Genomic DNA, 19,610 nt, shown 5'->3' with positions numbered 1-19,610 from the left:
GAGCAAGGCTGGCTGCAGCACTGGGTTTGTCCCTTCTGCCCAGCAGCCTGCCCCTCATTTCTGTCTCATGTGACCACAGAGGCCAACAATCACAACAGTGGCCAGGTATGTGCCTGCACCTGGGAGTCCCAGCCCTTCTTCAGCGCTTTCTTCATCACCTCCACTGATGCCAAAGTCTGTCTGTGGCGTTCTGGTGGTGGAGGACTGAGGGGAAAAGACAGAGGAATTTCCTACAGACAGAAAAAATCTGCTACAGCAAAGTCTGCCACGGTTTGTTTTTTTGAGGTCCTTGTTTTAACTGACTTCCTTGTTCAAAGGGTAAGATGCTCTAAGACTAGTAAAAGTCAAATTTCTCATTTTTATGTTGATTGTGCTTCATTTTTGAATGGGAGCTCTTGCTGGGTTCCTTTGCTGGTTGTAGAAATAGATTATGTTGCTAGTCACAGGTGTGTGGGAATTAGTGATACCCGATGGGCTGAAGTCTTGTTGGAGAGCAAGATATGTGAATGAAGGAGAGAAGCCTCCAGAAAAGAGCATTTTTCAGTGTCTTTAAGAGAGATCAGGGGGCATGATAGCTTATCAGAGTAAGTTTTCAGCTCTCCAATTCTGCATTCAAATTTTGGCTGAGGCATTGAGGGAAAGTCAGTATGCCATGGCTTCCAGGTTATTCAGAGACCTTCTGTGCCACCCTGAATGCTTTGGCTAGCTGAAAAAATCTGCCAGGGCTGTGGCAAAAAATTGATGTAAAATGGCAGAGGGCTGCCTCCTGCTACCCACTGTTCTTCCCAGAGGTAAAATCTTCCTGCTGCTGCCACCAGCAGCACCTCTTTTTATTTTAGTGAGAATTAATCTGATTTTAGTGAGAATCTTTTTATGGGTCTTGTGTTTGATCAGAGATGTGTCCAAATCAAGTCTCTGTAATGGAAAGATTTTTGGTCTATCTGAGTTAGCTAATTAATTGTGAAGAATAACAAAGAGAGAGCAAATGTCAGAGTCCTGATTTACCAGGTTGGGGCTTGGGTGAGAATGAGGTGTGGATACGGTAGGAAAAAAGTTGAATTTAAACAGGCTGCATTTCTTTCAGGGAGACAGAAGAAGTTGCTTTTCTAGGTGATGCTGTGGGTAATAGTTTTCTACCAGAACTAAATAATCTCTTTGGCAAGATAGAGCCAGGTGAAAGAGCACAGGAAAAAAGATTTGCTACACTGGTTACTCCAACAGAACAAAAACAAGTTTGTTCCCAGTGGTCTTTGGCCATAGTAGGCTGGGCACAAAGGACACACTAAAGATGTGGCTGGATTTGGTTTGGTTTTCTTTTTGCTAGGGTCTATAAGGAAGCACAGCCATTGCAGGGCTAAAGGTACAATTTTTTAAAATTACAGCTGCAACATTTTCTACCTTGTGAATTTAGCCTGAAATATTTGCTCCCTTTCAGGTCTTTCAGATCACATCTCATGCACTTCTGTTTTGTGTAATCAACCAATTAATAATGGCTTGAGAAGTAGGCAGGCATAATTGGCATATGCTTTGCTGAAGAATAGTCATGAATGTGAAAATAAATTGTAGAGATTGTAATTGTTTTCCTTGCCTCATTCTTTCTCGCTGTATCAGTCCTTGTAGAAACTCAGGGAAGAATATTCTGGATCAGACCAAAGTTCTTGTCTAGCCAAGTGACTATCTCTGTCAGGGGCTACTAAAAGGTAGTTTGGAACTGTGATAAGAAAAAGTAAAGGTAGAGCAATCTATTTCCCAGCATTTTCCCATCAATTAGAGATTTTAGACAATTCCTAAGCTACAATTTGTATATTTTGCTGTTCCCTTGCTTTGGTGTTTCATATGCTCAGCTGGTGCTATTGAAAAATCCCACAATTACTACCCTCACATATCCTGCGAGGTAGAAAAGTGGTGTATTATCTCCACGTTATGGATCTTGAACTGAGGAGCTGAAAGACTTGAAATGCCACCATCTAAAAATAGATTAGGGCTGTTACACTTCATTAGCACAATAAAAACTTTGGACCAAATTGATATCCAGCCTGCCCTTAAAAATCCAACCTCTCCATAAAATCCCTATTACAATAGTCCACGAGGAGGCAAGGGTGACTGCAACCCTGAAATTTTATGGCACTTCTGCGTTGCTTCACTTTCTCAGAAAATGCCAGCAACATGATGATCCTGTGCATTCTGGCTTCAGTTACACAGAGCTGCTTCCTGATGACTTCCAAGGCTCCAAGATCAGGATCTTTCAGATTTTTCAGCTGGCCATACAAGACATGACAAAAGTGATTCCCATGTTTTAAGAGAGGAAAGGAGAGAAAAAGCCTGTTGCAATGTCACTAAAATAAACTGGTATGGGAGGCCAAAGCAGAAATGTTCCTTTCTGCTGCAGTCTTAGTGGTGATATTTTATCACTTATGTGGTGATTGAGAGATGTAGGAACAGATGCGAGTCTGTCATTCTAAATTGAAGGCATTTTTTAGGCATTTATCAGCTTTTCCCTTATTTTTAATTAATATGTACTCATTGTCACAAGGCTCCTGCACTCCAGAAAGGCATTGTGTACAAGGAGTAATGAAATGCTCTGCTTCGACTTCAACAAAAAAGCAATCAAAATTCTTTTCTAGCTCTTGGTACATTATTATTGTTCACAGCTCATCTGTTTGGTTAGCAGTGGGACTTCTGATCTGGATACCTGGATTTTGTACTGCAGTTGTGAATAGCTAATAGAGCTGTGTGTTATGTACCTAAAAATTCTTATAATGTAACTCCAACAGTTAGGAGGTCTGTGTTGGTTTTTCCTTATTCTGTTCATGCAGAAAGCTGGTTCCAGTACTGGCAGTGTACTGACTGGATGCCACTGACAGTAGTTTTATGTTCTTGATGTTAAAAAAAGGCCTAAACAAAAGTTACATATTTTGAATAAGGAATAAAGATGCTTAGAAATACTTACAGATAACACTGGAAAAAAACTCAAGTTTTCTGGAAGCAGAAAAATGTTAAAAATCTGGTCTTCATTTCCAGATCTGAGTATTCAGATGAAAAAAGTACATATGAACTACTTTTGTCTTTGGCCTAACAGTTTACTGAGAGGGCTTTTTATGCCCATTATTTTATATATGTGTCTCCTCATGAGCCGTCCACTCTTGGGAAGAACATAAGGAAAAATTATCTACTTTTATATTGCTGTAGACTGTAGGCATAAAGACTACTTTCTACTTTTCCACATTGAAGTTTAGAGATTTTTGTGAAAGGAATCAAGTTTTGTGTATGACAAACAAGCACAGCCTGGATCCCAGCTGGATACAAAGACAAATCCATAGGTTGTACTAATGGTGCTGCTTCTTTCTCCTTTCTCTGCCAACTAATTTGCTTACCTAATTCATATAAAATGGAAGTTGAAGTTTATGGCAAGATTTACATCCTGATATCCTCATCTTGTCATCTATGGAAAGAGAGTGTTGGGACAGGAAACAAACTTGTCATCTTGTTATCTTCTAATTTGGATTAAAACCACCTCTAACTGGTTGGCCTTCCAGTGTGGCTCTTGCTTGTTATTTCTCAGTGGCACAGCCTATCACTTTGCTAAATGTAAATTGTTCTTGGCTAGTTTTTCAAAGTAATTTGACAACGTAGCTTGATTTTGCTTTAACATAATCTAGACATTGCTTCCCTGTAGTGGGACAAAGGGATTGTGAAGAAACTATTACACAGAGTTTCCCAGCAATTTTCCCCTCTCTTACAATACCTATCATATTTTGCTTAACTGTAGCAATCTTCCCAGGTTCAAACGCTCTTCTTAGTTGTGTTTAGGGTTTACATGAACTGTATGGATTTCATGCATTAGGTGAGACCTTGCTTAGAATGCTAATGTCATGTGCTTTACAATAAAGCAGTGAGTCCTGATTTGGTTTTGATTGCAATAAACTGGAGGCAAACATGCAAACCTTTGCTAATTTAAGTTGATTTTACCTTTATCGTTTTGCATATTACATGATCTAGAGCCACACAAACAAAAGCTTGTTTGGACTTACCACGCTTTCCTTTTCAGAAAACAGAATTCTTTTTAATTAAAAACACTTTAAAAAAATCAGTATGTGTAATTGCTAACACCTGCTATGTGTTACTAACAGATGTTTCTTACTTACCTAAGGGAACTGTTATAATTACACTATATGCTTATTGGAATGGCATTTAACCAAGATAGTTTAGGAACTTTAGGTGGTGACTTTGTGTTCTTCCATTCATCTTTCCTTTAAAAAAATGTGAAAAATAGCTGAACAACCAGGCCTCCTCGCTCACCTCCCCAGCTCACATTCACCAAGCACAGTTCAGCACAATGGAACTCTGGATGTTCAGCCTCTCCTTGGTAACCCTGAGCATCAAAGAGGAGTTTGGATTTGTTGCTCCAAGCTTTGCCCTGGGGCCTGTCTTTGCAATGCCCGGGGTGGGATGGTTACAAGACATGCCAACAGTGGGGTTTGAGGAAGGCAGACTTACTGAGCAGCCCACCTTATCTCTCTGTTTCTGTGCTCTTTACTGTGAAATGCTGGCGGTGTGGCCTCTTCTCGATAATCATTAAGGCTGGAAAAGACCTCTAAGGTCATTGAGTCAAACCATTAACTCAGCACTGCCCAGCCCACCACTGAGCCACGTCCTAAACACCACCTCCACAAATACCTCCAGGGGTGGTGGACAGCTTCTTCCAGTGCTTGACAGCCCATTTTTTGGTGGAAGAGTGTTTCCAATCCAAACCTCCCCTTGGCCCAGCTTGAGGCCATTTCCTCTGAAATAATTACCCCTGCAGCCCCCCAGAGTTACTAGACTAGCCCAGATCTGAGAGGGCTTTGGGGGGAATATTTCAGGGTCAAGGCAAAAGATTCCAAAAGAGGCTCTAACCCCTGATGTAGTCCAAGACGTTTATTCTCGAAGGTTTCCAGGGGAAAAAGAGGGAAAGGGGGTGAACAAGGAAGAACAGGGCCTTACCTAGACTCCTGCTCAGGAAAAGATAATTGGCTCTCAGCCAAAGCTACAGGGGTCTCTGGGTGGGGGGGAAAACCATTTCCCAGAGGAATACAACATTCCTCTTGTCCCGTTTCTTGTCACCTGGGAGAAGAGACTGACATCCATGGAGGAGGGAGGCCCAAATCATGAGTGTTTTCCTGGGGCTTTGAGATTTTTGGGTTGGATTAGAGGTCTGCAGGACTAGTTCTGGGTGTTGTCCTGTCACCAGGGCCGTGCAGTGAAGGCTGTGAGGGGAAGGGAGAGGAAGGCTGTCCCCACGGCTGCCGCAGAGCTCCGCATTCCTGCACCTTCCAACTCGGCCGCCGAGCAAGGCACTCCGTGTTCTCCCTCTGCATCTTCATTTATGAAACTAATCACACAATTACCTGCAGGCATGTGTTAAATATGACACTGGTCTCTGCAAAATAATGGGCCAATTGCAAACAATGAATAAAGAGAGGCAGCTCCATTTATAACCGCTGTTTCAACAGAGCTGTGTTGTAATCAAAGTGATCTGAGGGTGACTCATTAATTAATTGATGTTCTTTTTTATTATGTGCTATTGAGTTAATGAGTAATTTGTGCTAGATAACTCTCTGAACACACTGATTACGTGAGATATTTTCTGGGGCTTTCATATCAATGACATGCTGAATAGGTGGAAGATGGTATTTGCTTATGTATACTCATTATTAGCAGGTTCAGGATGAATATAAATCAGCAGAAGGGCATTTTAAAAGGTATTAGATACATGCAGCTCTTACTTTAATGCCTTAAACAGATACTCTTCAGCTTTTAATGCCTTAAATAGTATTAAAATCACTTCCTTTATAATACTTCTATCAGCTGCAATTGGCAGCCTTTAGAAAGGTGCCTACACAAAGGATTTCACTGGGAGCATGTTTGTGCTAATGGCCTATTACCTTGCACATATTGTATTTTGGTTTCCTTTTCCAAGGTACTGAGCAGTAAACAGGTTTGGACTGCATCATTGGCCTGAAGTAGGAGGAATGTGTTAAGTGAATATGTAATTGGCTTTTTTTTTAATCTAAAGTGGCATTTAAAGGAATAAAAACACTGCTCTTATATACAGTACACACTTTGCTTTGTATAGTTTGACTTGTTAAAGCTTTTGCTTTATTGAAACCACAACATCTCCAATGCCATAGGAGTTTTTTATTCATTGAACAACAAATGGCTAAATTGATAATTTAGTCTGACAACAGCAGCACAGTGGAAGCTTTCAGAAAAATCAGCTAAATGTATAAAATTATACCCAGCAATCACTACAGACCTTCATTTTTGACAAGATTTGTTCTAGGTACAGATGACTGTAAACTACCTACTGCTGAGAAAATTATAAGAAGCTGCTGCATATTACGTTGAAAAAGCCTTTAAAGTACTTTAAAATCTATACAGTCAAAACCTTGCCACAGTCCCTGTTTGTTTCTTTTTCCCAGTCTCCCTTCTCACTGACCACTTTTCAATTTATCTTCCCCAAGTCATTTTATGTGTAGGCAATTAGGAACATTTGAGGGATTGCAGGATGATTTTCCTTTATTTACATTATGTGAGCAAAAACTTGAACATTTTGGGAGGATAGGAAAAACGTGAAAGTGTGCTTTAAGAAAAACACCAAACAACCCAGAAAATAGAAAAACACAATCATGAAATAGATCAACTTTTAGCCCTGGTCACTGTTTCTGCCAAATCCAGGCTGTCTTGATCCATCACCAGTTGTGGCAGATAACAGACACAGCAGGATACAGTTGTCAGAGGAGCTCTTCACAGTTGAAAAATCAAGGCTTGATAATTTTTAGTTTTCCACATGGCTCAAAACCAGCCATCCAAGTAGATTGTAGTAGATTAAAAAAAAAAAATTGATATTATTATTTTTGTCTGGGTAAACTTCACGATGTGTACAGATAAAGATGGGAGGCACAAGTGGAAGCATTCCTGCTTGGCAAATACACTGAGTAAGGGTCACTATCAGAGTGGTTTGCTGGATGCAGACAGCATGTTGACACACACAGTGATGGAGAAGGAGAACCAAGGCAGATAACAAAAAGCAACCCAAAGGAATGGTCTAGACCTCTGTCAAAATGATCACTAAAGTGGCCTGGCAGATAATCTCTCTCCAGTATTGACTTATGATGATATACTTCATTGGAGTTGTAAGTGTTTCCATTAAATATTTCAACTCTCAGCCATTATTTTAACAGCCAGGCAAGAAGGAAGTTTGAAATACAGGAAAATGTGTAATGGATCTTTGACCTGCAACAAACCTGAATTTATCCTGTATCCTCTACATACAAATATTAGATATGTATGTGAATAAGAGAGATGAGCATAAAGTGCTCAAAGCAATGCCATACCATTGTGCACTGCAAACACATCCGTATTTCTTTATCCTTGCATCAATTAAGATTGATAGAATGGTGAGACTATTTTTTTTTTCCTCCCTTGCAGGACCATCTTCCTCTTCCACACTTTGAGCCTAGGTCACAAAATGCACATATGAGCCATGTTGCATGTAGTAACGAGCCACTCTTTTCCCATTTCCCTCTCTTCATTTGCTCCATAAAGAGCTGAGCAGTGGCACTTTGTGGGAATGAGAGATTCCTTGAGCATTTACAGCGCTATTAGTGTTTAGTTGCCATCATCCCCAGCCAAGCCTTCCTCAGGCTGGGCTGGTTTTGGTGCTCTCCTGCCTCAGACCTGTGCTTACCTCCTGGGAATGCTCTGCTCCTCCCAGGTTGTCCTAATGCTGCTCCTGACATTCACAAGGCTGTTGGTTTTCTGAAGAGCCAAAAATGCTTTACAAAAGCACTGTATCCATTAGCCCCATTGGACACACGGGGACAGCTGAGGCACAGAGAAGCTGAGTGACTTGCCCAAGCTTACAGGGAGTCAAAGACAGAGCCAAGGAGCTTTCTTTCTCATTTCTGAAGCAGGGATTTCTATCCCTTCTGCAGCCTACTACTGGAAAGCAGAAGAGAGATCTTCCCGATTTCTGATGGAAAGACCCAAGAGGGGCTGGAGGAGAAAATTGAAATTGGGCTCAAAACAACATAATATGATTCTTCCCTTTCTGTCCATCCTGACCTTCATGGAAAGGACAGCTTGTTTATTGCACTGAAGTAGGTCTGTAAGAGCCTAATAGTACCTCTGACACCAACTGCTTCGTTATCCCAAAGACATTAAGGGACTGGGGAAGGGAGTGCAAGAGACACTTGTGCTCAAGGTTAGGAAGGAAGATAGTCCACAAAAGAGGGCTAAATTTAATTTGAAAAACTATGTGGAGCTATTTCTTCTGATTAACAAGAGCAGCCTGAGGAGCTGTTGCATTTCTTTCTGGTCCTGTACGAGTCAGAGTCAAGTGTTCTGAGCCATGCTTATTTTCAAAAGGGTTCACAGCCAGAAAAAAAGAACACTGTAACAATAGTCATTAAAACTAAATATCTATTTCTAAGTCAAGCCACTGTGCAGTGTGCTCTTACCATACACTTAAGGAATTTCCCCACTGCATTACAAAGCTTCTTTGACCATCCCCAGCAAAAACATGCTGAAACAGCAACAGGACAGGAAGAGCAGGGAAGGACAGCAGTCAGCTTGAGCAGAGTCACGGGTTCATACTCGAAATAAAAACAAGAGCTTAGCTTCATAGCAACATAGGGTATAATGGGTTTCTTGTTGGCTTTTTTTTTTCCTTCTTCTTAATACTGTTTTGTTGTTTGTTTGTGTGTTTTTAATACAGGTTGTTTTCCCGGTGAGCTAGATTACAGTGGCAAACAGACAAGACATAAATATGCATTGAACAACTTTTTAAACATTCATCCTGCTTTCCTTTGCCAAACACCTGTAAGCTCTGTCAGGGGTGTGAGCACTTAGGGACGTCCTGCTGATGCAATAGCTTCATGGCTTTAAAAGAAGTCCACCTCTCCTAGAAAACGGACTGATTGCCAACAGGAGCTGTCAGCAGCGATTCCACCTCTGTCAGAAGGATTTTAATTGCCAGTATTGATGGGACAAACCTGTAGGATGTTGGCATGGACAGCAAGGTACCTGTGCAGTCGAGTGTGGTAGCTCTCGCTTGCTATTGCTAAGTTTTGTCCCATCCACATCAGCATTTAAATTACCTTCAGCATTCACCGAGGTGGGTAATTAGCAACCAGTCACTCTCCCAGTGTCAGCTCGGGGTCGTTTCCTTAGTGTAAATAGACCCTCAGAGGGGGCTGTTTACAGTGCCTTCTAATTTCACTTTTTTTTCTTCCCAGGGTTTGTTGAGGACGTAGCCCCAGAAAACATATTAGGGTTAAGCCCTGATTAAAAAAAAAAAAAAAAAAAAACCACAAAAAACAAAACAAAACAAAAAAACTAAACCAAAAAAAAAAAAAAGGGAAAACGAGAGAGGGAGATGAGGGAGAGAGACCCCTCAAATTTTAAGACTTCTTTAAAATGCATATAAAGAAAAATCTTCTCCCTTTCCTCCCCCCTCAAATTAAGGATTTCAGAAAAATAACATATATATTTTTATATATATATATGTGTGTATATATATATAAAATAAGATACCCAGAGGCACTGGTTTGCATTAGGGCTTAATTTTTCCAGCTAAATTAAAAATCAAATCCAGGCATTTGGAATGCCTAAGGGGCACAAAAGCAGCACCCAAAATCATTAACTTTTGCACCTTTTATAATATAGCTCAAACCAGTCAGATTTGCTTTTCAAAATTTTGTAGTAAAATAAAAGTGCTCTTTGAGGAAAATCCATGCAATTAAACAGCAGATGCTTAACCCCTGAAAAATAGAGGCTTATAAGAGAAGTGCTGATAGACCCTTAACCATAGCATCATTAGCAGCAGGTGCTGCTAGTTATTAGTTTTCTAAATAGTTTTAATGTAAACAGTATTCTTAAGCTCTAAGTGTAGCATAACGGTTGGGATTTGCTCTTTAATGCTTTTTACTAGAAAGATACAGCTCATTTAAAATAGCTGGTAGATACAGGAAGCATAAATATACAGTAAGTTTAGACACTGATTGTACTAAATGCAACAATACAAAGAAGCAAACAGGAACACAAATGGTAACACAATAAAACTGTATTACATTTGTGCTTCAAATATTACAATACATTATGTACAATAGTCCAAAATAAACATCTCATGCCAAGTGACACAAAAAGAAACAAAAAGGCCCCAGACAAACTGAAAATCCCAAGAGCAAGCAAAAAGAATCCGGCTGTATATACAGTACCTTTTTAATTAACATTCAACTCTGAACTGGAGCAATTTTCACTACATACAGATGCAGTCCGCCTTTTATTTCACGCAACCATTCTGTCTCCCTATATCTATGCTATTCAGTAGGTTCCTGTGTCATTTCTTATATACATGTTGAGCAAAAAAGATAAAAGAACGTAGTGCTTTTTATTCTTAATGATGTGGCATCCGATCAGCGAACCTGGGGTGCATAACCTTCTTTCATTAAACCCTCCTCATAGTCTGTCTGGCACAGAATCATGTTGTTCTTCAGGAAAAATTTGTCTCCAACACAAAATCTGAAATTAAAATAATGAAGAGAAAAGAAAAAGAGAGTTTGAGGGTAGATGGCGGGATATAGGCTTACAGGTGAGGGCTGAAGAGTAAGTGTTGGCTGGACAGCACCCACATGTGCATGTGGGAAAGCCCAGCAGAGGAATTGCCCTGGTGCCACAATTAATCCTGTGCTTTCAACAAAATCTAGTGCATTCAGGCACTTTTGCTTCCCCAGCCAAAGACCTCATTCAAAGCCCACCGTGGGCTGTGGGAGTCCTGGATCAGGTCACTGGCACACAGCAAAAAACACAATAAATATCCCAGGCTGCTGAGCTGAGTGAAAAGTGTCCTGCTAACCAGAAGGAAGACAAAGTATAGCAAAGCATGCAGTGGAAAGCTTGTCTGAGATATCTTGTGTTTGTCTCGTGTCCTAGTAAGAATTTCTTGTCATGTTCCAGTTGGATATTTCACTAGGTTAGATTTAAGATGGTGATTCTGAGAACTGCTTCTAGCACACACACAACTTTACACTCACTGTAAACTATATGTAAACCAGAGACACGCAAGCATGCAGAAAAAGACTCCTTTTTCCTTTTTTCCCCTATAGGAGTTGATTACAAATCTAGTTATTCAGCTAACTACTCTCTCTCTCTCGTGGTATCAGTGCACCTACCTTGTTACAGTATTACGTGCATCAGAACAATCTGATTGCTGCAAAACACCACTGAGAGATTTCTTTTGCTTTTCTCTGATGAGCAGGACAATCACGAAATAACGCTCCTGGCTGGCTGACTTCAAACTTCCAGTTAAGTAGGATTTCCCAGCTAAAAATATATGCTTGAATTTAAGAGGGCTCTTCCCTGACACACCCTGCAGTCCTCCTTCTTCCCCTTGACAAAGCCACTCTTCTGGAAGATGCTTAGGGAGAAGTGAATGGGGCCAATGCAGAAAAAAAAAGTTTCCCTAGTGACTGCCTTGGCAGGGTTACATGGCTTTGTTTGTAGTGAACTCTCCAGCTATGAAATATATTGGGAAGCACTGCTTGCCTTATTGCAATTAAAATGAAAGAAAGTAACCTAAATGAACCACCTAACGCTGATGTGAATAAATGATACCAGCTTCTACCAGCTAATTATGGATCTCAGTACATGAAGTATTGTTTAATGTGTAACGGATTATAATGTCCTTTTTTTAATATAATTTCCAAATGGTGACATCTTGGACACAATTAGGGTCAGATATAAATGCTTGTGTTGTTTACGGTAGATTTAACAGCACAGCAGCTATGGGAATAGCTGGATATGTATTTAATTGTAACAATTTAACCTTCAAATAGTGGTGCCTGCTGGAGTTGACCCAGTAAAACTCCATAAATGACACAGCTTGACCCACGTGACCCTGATAGTGGTCTGTCTTTATCAGATAGTCAATTTCTAATGATGTTCAAGCAGAAATCTTGGTGAATTGTTACAGATTAAATTGTGTAGGGAAAGCAGTCCTTTAATGTTTTGTGAAGTTGGAGGTTTAAATGAGTAGCAGTTGGACTGATTTACATTTGTGAAGATTGGAATGCTAGACAAACAGTGAACCCATTTATTTTCCAACTGGGTAGCTTTGGAAATTTATCCTTATGCTAGCTAAATAGATAGAGGGAAAATAGTGTAATAAAAAAGTGGATTGAAAAGAATTAGCTCTGCTCTTAAAGGAAAATTGGTTTGTTTATTTGTGGACTTTTTTTTTTTTTCTTTTTTTTCTGTGGGATTACTGCCTGCTGTTGCTGATGATTGAAAATAGAGATTATGGGAGGATCCCGAAATCTTTATTTATGGTCAGCACTCTTTTGCAGAAGTTCCTATTATTCCTATACCCCAATCCTAGTATGCTAGGCTACTAACAAGACAAAATGATTTTGAGTAGCTATGTTGAAATGCAGAATTCATACATAAAGGTTGTTCTTTGGTGTTTTTCTCTAGTTTCCATCTTTTGTATTTTTGTCCATTGACAGCAACGCTGAGAAAAATTCTTTTGTGTGCCTTACAAGATTAGGTAAAAGAGTCGTAACTAGTGCCAACATGTAACGCTTGTTTTTCCCAAAGAAGTCGCATTTAAAATCAACAAAAAACAAAGAAAATCCGCCAGTGCATCAGTGGGAGATGAAACCACCTCTGCTCCCAGCAGAAAACACGAAGTCTGAACTGAGAATGTTCAGCTGTGTGTATTCCTTTTGTTCCAGGGTAAGACAGGCCTTAGCAAACTAATTTTTTTAAAAGCATTTAGTAAATGAAAAAATACACGGCTGAAGTGCAACTCACTTGCGTGGCAATACTTAACACACGTGGCTCCATGCAACACTGTTTGCAGCAAAATCCTGGCTGAAGGATTTTGTTTCTCAGCCCTCAGAGAAGCGACACAGTTTGAATTAAACTGCACGGGCTACACGGGAGTGTCAGGATGCCTTTCCCAATAAAAAGTGTCAATGCCTTTTGCTTCAGCAATGTTGATATGTGGGGCCAGAAGTGCTCTACCTGTGCCTGCGTGGCGTGTGACAGCTTTACGCATGAGTGGCTTCAAACACACACGGTTCCACGGATCCCGTGTGCTCCGAGTGTGCAGCTGTGCCCGGGCAGAGGCCGCCAGTGGCCTGCCTGTTTGACAACCTGTGGGCTGGGGTCTGCCTGCATGGGAAGGCATCCTCTGGATGGTCCCCCGTGCCTTGGGGGAAACCTGTTGCTCCTGATGTTTAGGGTTCAAATTCTGCAGTTGTTTTCATTTTATGCAAGCACGGTGACAAGCATATTTGGCTTGCGTGGGCCCCTGGGAGTTAAATGTGTGAATTGTGCACTCATTGGGTGACAAAGAGGTAAGCACCAGGTGAAAAACATATAATCCTGGCATACTGGTGTCACTAGAGGACACAGGGAAAAACGACGCACCACAGCTTTGGTCATCACGAAGAGACTAATTTATTTTTTCTGACTCCAATCATTTATAGTTCTCAAAAGGTGCCAGTGGATTGGAAGGTGAACGTGCCACCTCTCCAACGACACTGGACAAACTACCAGTGTATCAAATTTCTCCGCCTCTATGAAAGAATGCAAAACAATAGATTGTTTACAGAAAGTTGTGTGAGAAAGTTCTCTACAAGAATGTAAATTCAGAAGGCTTTAGAAAATCCTAAGAAATCAGGGCGACATACTGGCTCCCAGGTACAGTGGGACAAGGCAAGTAAGCAGATGAAGTATGAGGAATTCTGGCCGTTCACACCCTCAACCTTATTTGACTCTCAAAACCAGATTTAGCCTCTCCTGAAGTGAAAGATCTGTAACCACTACAAACTGGGTTTGCACACGGCAAAATTTAAACCTGGCTCAGCTTTAAAATGGGAGGGTAAATTGAAGCCTAGCCTCCCACTTTTTTATGGAATTGGCATAGGATGTAAATCAGGGCACAATTTGGGCACACATATTAAATGGAGTCGAGGAGCATGTTAAGATGCCACTGTGTTAGGAGTATATAATTAGGCAAGATTATTACTCTTCTAGCAGGCAGATGGTAGTCTTCAGCCTTCCCTAAAACCCTCACCCAATTTTTTGTAATAGGCATGCAAGATTAACAGGAAAGAATATACAATAGGCTGCATTAACGTGCCAGGTTGGACTGAGTACCATAAATTGATAATAGTACTTTTGACACGACTGTGACATTAGCAGAATGACCATTATAATTAACCTACATCCTAGAACCTCTGTCATATTTTACATTGGCAAAAGGAAGGCCATTTATATTACAAAATGACCTCTGTTATCACCTTGTTTGGAAGGGAAGGTGTGCCTAGACTAATCACAAGAAGAATAAAACTTCTATTTTGAGAAGCAGCTCTTTCATTGTTCAGAACAGATATTTAAGGAGATCTCACTGCTGTCTGTCATCGTTTCTGATGCACAGGACATGTGTCAAGGTACTGAAGACTACTTAAGAAAGCAAGAGAAGTATTGCTGTGAAGGAAGATGGCTTTGTGTGTGCCTCCTCTGGTACTGATCTGCCAGAGCCTTGTGGCTCTAGAAAGAAACAAAATCTGGAAGCATTTATTTGATTTCCTGAGGATTAAGACAGTTCAGACTTACCAGACCCACACCCTTCCCCTCTGCTTTTTGCAATCAATGACTTGGGCTCTGCTTTTCCCCTTTCCTCTCTTTTTAAATGCTGAGCTTCCAGTACAACTCACATTAACGTTCATCTATGTGCATCACTGAGAGAACAAAGCCACTCTTTTACACCACAGTTCATCAGTCCACACCTGTCCTTTATTAATTCTAGGGTTCTGTCAAAATGTCCATTTCAAAGGCTGGAAAGTGGAAGCTGTGCCTGAGTTTGTACATTTTCACCAGGATACACAGACACAGAATCCCAGTTCAACTTCCAATGGCAAACCTCAGCTCAGTGTGCTTTTCATGTAGTGTTTTATAAAAAGCAGGTATGGACAATATGTTAATTTGTATTCTAAATTTTGAGACATACAATGAAGATAAGCAGTACTCAGGCCTGCAGAATTTATAAAATGACCACTCATGCAAAAATCTAATATTGGTGTTTGAAATAAGGATGTCCCTGGCATTGTATTCCCTCTCCCCTGCTTGACAGAGAACAAAGGCAGCATTGTGTGGGCATTTTACAGTTTATACTGGAGCTAAGTGTTTACAGCTACATCAGGACAGCAATTTCAATGAGCATGCAACCATTTTTAGTCCAGTTTCTATCAAAATAAAGGCAATTTCAGATAGAAGGGTAGAACAGGCTATTTAAACACCTCTCAACGAGAGCAGATGGGGGTTTTAAGCCATACTCTGAGCTGACTTCAAACGGCAGGGAGAAAATATCACAGGAGCAGGGAACAAGGCGCTAAAGATGCCGGCAGAGTGAGAGGAAGGACACACAAACTCGGGGAAGTGGGAAAGCCGGAGGCAGGCTGACATCATCGCTGTAGTCAAAAGTGTCAAAAGTGCCAAAGACACAGCTGAGCCCACTTGCAAGATTTTCCACTCCATTTTGTTAGTCACACACATGCAGCCTGACAAAGTGTGAAAGGCAGTGTCTGTTTGCAAGTTTATTTTTCCAGTGGTTTCCTTCCCCCCCCACCTTTAAATTTTCTGCAGAAATTAGGTATATTGAGGTTACTGTCAACGTGGGGCGAAGGGCTTCTGAGGAGAAGTTAAATATGTTTACAGAGAAGAAAGGGGCACACTCTCACACCATCAATCTGACTGTCACTAAGCTCTGCAGGTACTTAGGCGATGGAAAAACTTCAAATTAGGAGTAAGCTGGACAGAGACATGAGAGATAAGAGGATGCTAAAACCTTTAGGCTAGGAGCAGAGCTTAATATTCACAAAAAATTGCTACAGCTTTAAGCATCAGTATCAAGAAAAACGTGGGGGAAATATCTCAGAAACTGTCAGGCTGGAGCAATTAGATCCTGGAGCTGAATAGCTTTATGAAAGGGAAAATAGGAGACAGTGCCTATTTGACACCAGGGGACCAGGCTTAGTGGCTCAGGAGCTCTCTGTCAGGCCTGTGTCCACAGTCTGTCTTCCTGGAGTGCAGTGGGTGAGACAATGCCTTTTTCTCCTCACTCTGAAAAAGTCACATTCAGGAGGCCAATAAAGGGACTGGCATGTTATGTTAGTGGAGCTCATGGCCTGAACAAAAGTCCCCTTAAGTGAAGGGAGCCTAATTACCATCCACACCGAGACTCGCACTGGATGGTGAGGTGTAGGTACTCAAAAGTAATCAAACAGTGAAGCTGTCCACAAAAGCAGAAAAGCCACTGAATCGTGACAAAGAGCATTAGGCAAAAAAGGGCAGGCATCTCTCTGGGCCAGGATCAACTGTTTAAAGGGTAGGACTGCGAGAGCCATGCAATAGCAAGACCAAAGGATGGGCTGCCCCAAGGAGCAGTGAGATGTGTGCTAATATAAATATTACCTAGCTTGGAAAGCAGAAGGAGATGGAAGGAGCAAGGGCCCAGAACATCAGAAAAAAATTCAGCGTTGGCAAAGACAAAGTAGTGCAATCTGAGGAAACAGTTCTGTGTTCTCATGAACATTGCATGCATTCTGTTAGGAAAAAAAAACCGGAATGGTAGACGGTAACTGAAAATGAAACACAGAATCAGAGAGCACTACATACTCTGCAAAACTGCTGTAGAGAAGGACCCAAAGGTTTTAAATTTTAATGGGGGAAGAAAATGCGAAACTGGGGAATAAGGCTAAACAAGTGCTGCAATAGCTGGTGGGCCTTGACACACCCGTTGGTGATTTTTGGATATATTTGATCTGCTTGTGAATAAAAATGTTCTCTTCAAGAAATAAATTACATATTGGTGGAATTAGTGGCTGGAGTGAAAGGAAAAAGCAAATCTAAAACCCCACAATAACATTATTTTGTATACAGAGGGACAGCAGAAAATTAAAACAGTTAAACTCAAGTCTTATAAACACATCCTCACTCAGAATCTGCTGTGTGGTTTTGATTAGCTTGAGCAGAGGAAGAAAAAATGATCCTAAAGGACAACAGAAATTATTAATGAAATGGCGAGTGACAAGATTTTTCTTTCACAAAAAGAGAACAAAAACTGTTTCATAGTAGATCTGAAAAACCCCCAAGCTGCTGATGGGCCAGGTGTCTAACAATGTGGAGGTTTATTGTTATTCAAGTAACAAAAACCAGAAGATTTGAATCTATATTCAAGTAACAAAAACCAGAAGATTTGAATCTATTATTGAAAGAATGTAGTCAGTGGGATGCTTTGCCATAGGAACCACAGAAGAGCTATGTTGGAGCATCCATGAAATAGGATTTTTTGTAAAAAACAACAAAATTAATTCTACAGAGGGTCACTAGTCACAAATTGTGAGGAAGAAAGGAACCCTACAAGCAGTCTGCTTTATTAGGCTCCACAAGAGCTATTGCAATAGAATCAGAATTAGGGTCACTTTTGAGAATTTCTGAAATTCTTTGAAACTCCTGCAACCACTCCCTGTTTTCACTAGATGAACTAGACTGTATTTCAGGTAAATTCATTCTTTTGTTCTCAGTCTAAGACACCTGTAAGACTATTTCATCAACCCTTTGCCCAAAATACATGCAAAGTAAAAATCAAATAAAAGATTAGATTGAAGTCTGAGGAATATAAAGGCTGAGAATTATTAAATAACCCAGTTAAGCTCCATTTCAGAAGCATCTAACAGCACTTTTCCGGGGGGATCAGCGGCCCCAGGGAACACCACGATGTGTGTTAGCTGCAAAGTGAAATTGCACATTAGTTTGCAGTTGTAATGGCAAAAGAGGAATATTAAAAATATTCATAGCAGCTGTGGGTTTTTATTTTTTTTGGGGGGGGGGAGGGGCAGGGGAGGGAGGGAATAAAAAGAAAGTTCACTTCCTCGGATCCAAGAGTGCTAACTATGATGAAAATCTTTTGCACTCCGGCTAACAAACATTGTCTGCTTTGCTTGACTGATGAAGATTAGCTGACTTCTCACATTAAAGAAGTTTGTCTTGTATGGGCTGAAGTGACAAGACAATAACTAAGTGCTAATTGTGCATAACCAACACTAAAGATATGCAGCCCCATTATGGCATGTAATAAATGAAGCGAACAACAGAAATATATTAGGGGCTTTAATAATGATACCAGAACTGTGGTTTGGAAAAAAAAACAGGATGTGAAGGGTTTAGGAAATGAAATCCAGGACTCTGTGTGTGCCTCTTAAATGGGTACTGTGGGAGCCTCTGCCTGCCTTGCTCGGCTTCTCAGTTCTGTGGCAAGACAAAATTGATATAGGACTTTAAATAGCATTAGAACCTATAATTACTTTGCATTATTATATAGTTTAAGCAGTGGTTATTACTTGCCTGGTATTTTAATTTCCCATGCAACATGATGAAAAAGGTCAATTTGGCTTTTTTTAAAGAGCGTAATTGTAGTGTTCTACACTTATTAGCAGCTGTACATTTTATGGTTCTTTAGGGATGTTTGATTTTTAAATGACTACAATGTTAAAAAATAATACACTGTAGGACAAAGTGAGTTAGGAAAGCTTATTCAGAGCTGTGTCTAACTTCCTCATGTTAGACTATCATCTTCCTAATTTTTCATTGCTTCCCTAAAATGTATATCTTGCGTTTCTTCCCAACTGAAGAAATGAAAAATAATATGAATGCTATAAAATGCTAAATAGGACCATGTAATAACTGAAAACTAACTGAAAATAATAGGGACATTAAGGAGTGGACATAATTGGCTCTCTCGCTTCCTAGACCTCATAGAGGTCCCTGGCCAAGCTGCTATCACCTCTGGTGGAGTCATAAATGGAGCTCCCAGTGAAATCTCCAGCTACACTCGGAGTGTAGCTGGTATAAACTTGGCTCTGTTCACCTCTGAGAAAATCAGATGTTACAATTTTACCATGTTTGACATTCGCTCTCCAACTGTGCCATATGGGTGATGCTTCAGAACAGGGTGTCAGGTTTGGATCCTTGGGATTTTTATAACCTACGGTTTGGATATGGAAATAAAAATAGGACTGTAAGAGGTCCAATGCTGCTACAGAGGAAATGGTGGGAACAACATCTTTTAAATTTAAATGATTACAGTTCTGGCAACAGGAAGAAACAATGTGTACTTTAAAAGAAATACATGTGATAAAAATGAAGAATTAAAGTGAAATTAATGCAATAATGACAAATGGTACTGCTATGCTCTTCTGCAGAAAAGGATCTCAAAGACCTTTATAAATATTAATTAATTAAACCTGACAGACAGCCTTTTGAAGGAGAGGAAGTGACATTATTCTTTTTTATTGATGCGGGATTTGAGACACAAAAAGTTTTCTGGCCAAGGTCATGAGAGATGTTCTGTGTGAGTCCCAGGAACAGCATCCAGGTCTTGCTCTCCGTGTTGGGGTTCTACTACTGCAAAGTGTTTCCTCCTTGGAATGTATGCCCACACCAGTGCTGAGCTAGCACTTAGCTTATGGAGCAGACCCAAGAAATTCTCTTACCTCTGATTA

At 40.4% G+C, this 19,610-nt stretch overlaps 1 protein-coding gene across 6 annotated transcripts in view; it reads right to left on the bottom strand.

Annotated features, from left to right (window-relative positions):
• Nucleotides 1-6,157: 6,157 nt before the first annotated feature.
• Nucleotides 6,158-19,610, bottom strand: part of LMO3 (LIM domain only 3) — a 60,010-nt gene continuing 46,557 nt past the window's right edge. For all 6 annotated transcript variants that reach the window (XM_068191920.1, XM_068191923.1, XM_068191921.1 and 3 more), the window contains 2 exons: nt 19,602-19,610; nt 6,158-10,563 (listed from right to left, as the gene is read on the bottom strand). The exon at nt 19,602-19,610 is cut by the window's right edge and continues 117 nt beyond it. In XM_068191920.1, the coding sequence (XP_068048021.1) occupies nt 10,458-10,563; nt 19,602-19,610 (115 nt within the window). In that variant the 3' untranslated portion in view covers nt 6,158-10,457. The remainder of the gene's footprint in view (nt 10,564-19,601) is intronic.

Source organism: Anomalospiza imberbis, chromosome 5, assembly GCF_031753505.1.
Source record: "Anomalospiza imberbis isolate Cuckoo-Finch-1a 21T00152 chromosome 5, ASM3175350v1, whole genome shotgun sequence".
Lineage (NCBI taxonomy): Eukaryota > Metazoa > Chordata > Aves > Passeriformes > Viduidae > Anomalospiza > Anomalospiza imberbis.
This window is presented reverse-complemented; position numbering and strand designations above follow the sequence as displayed.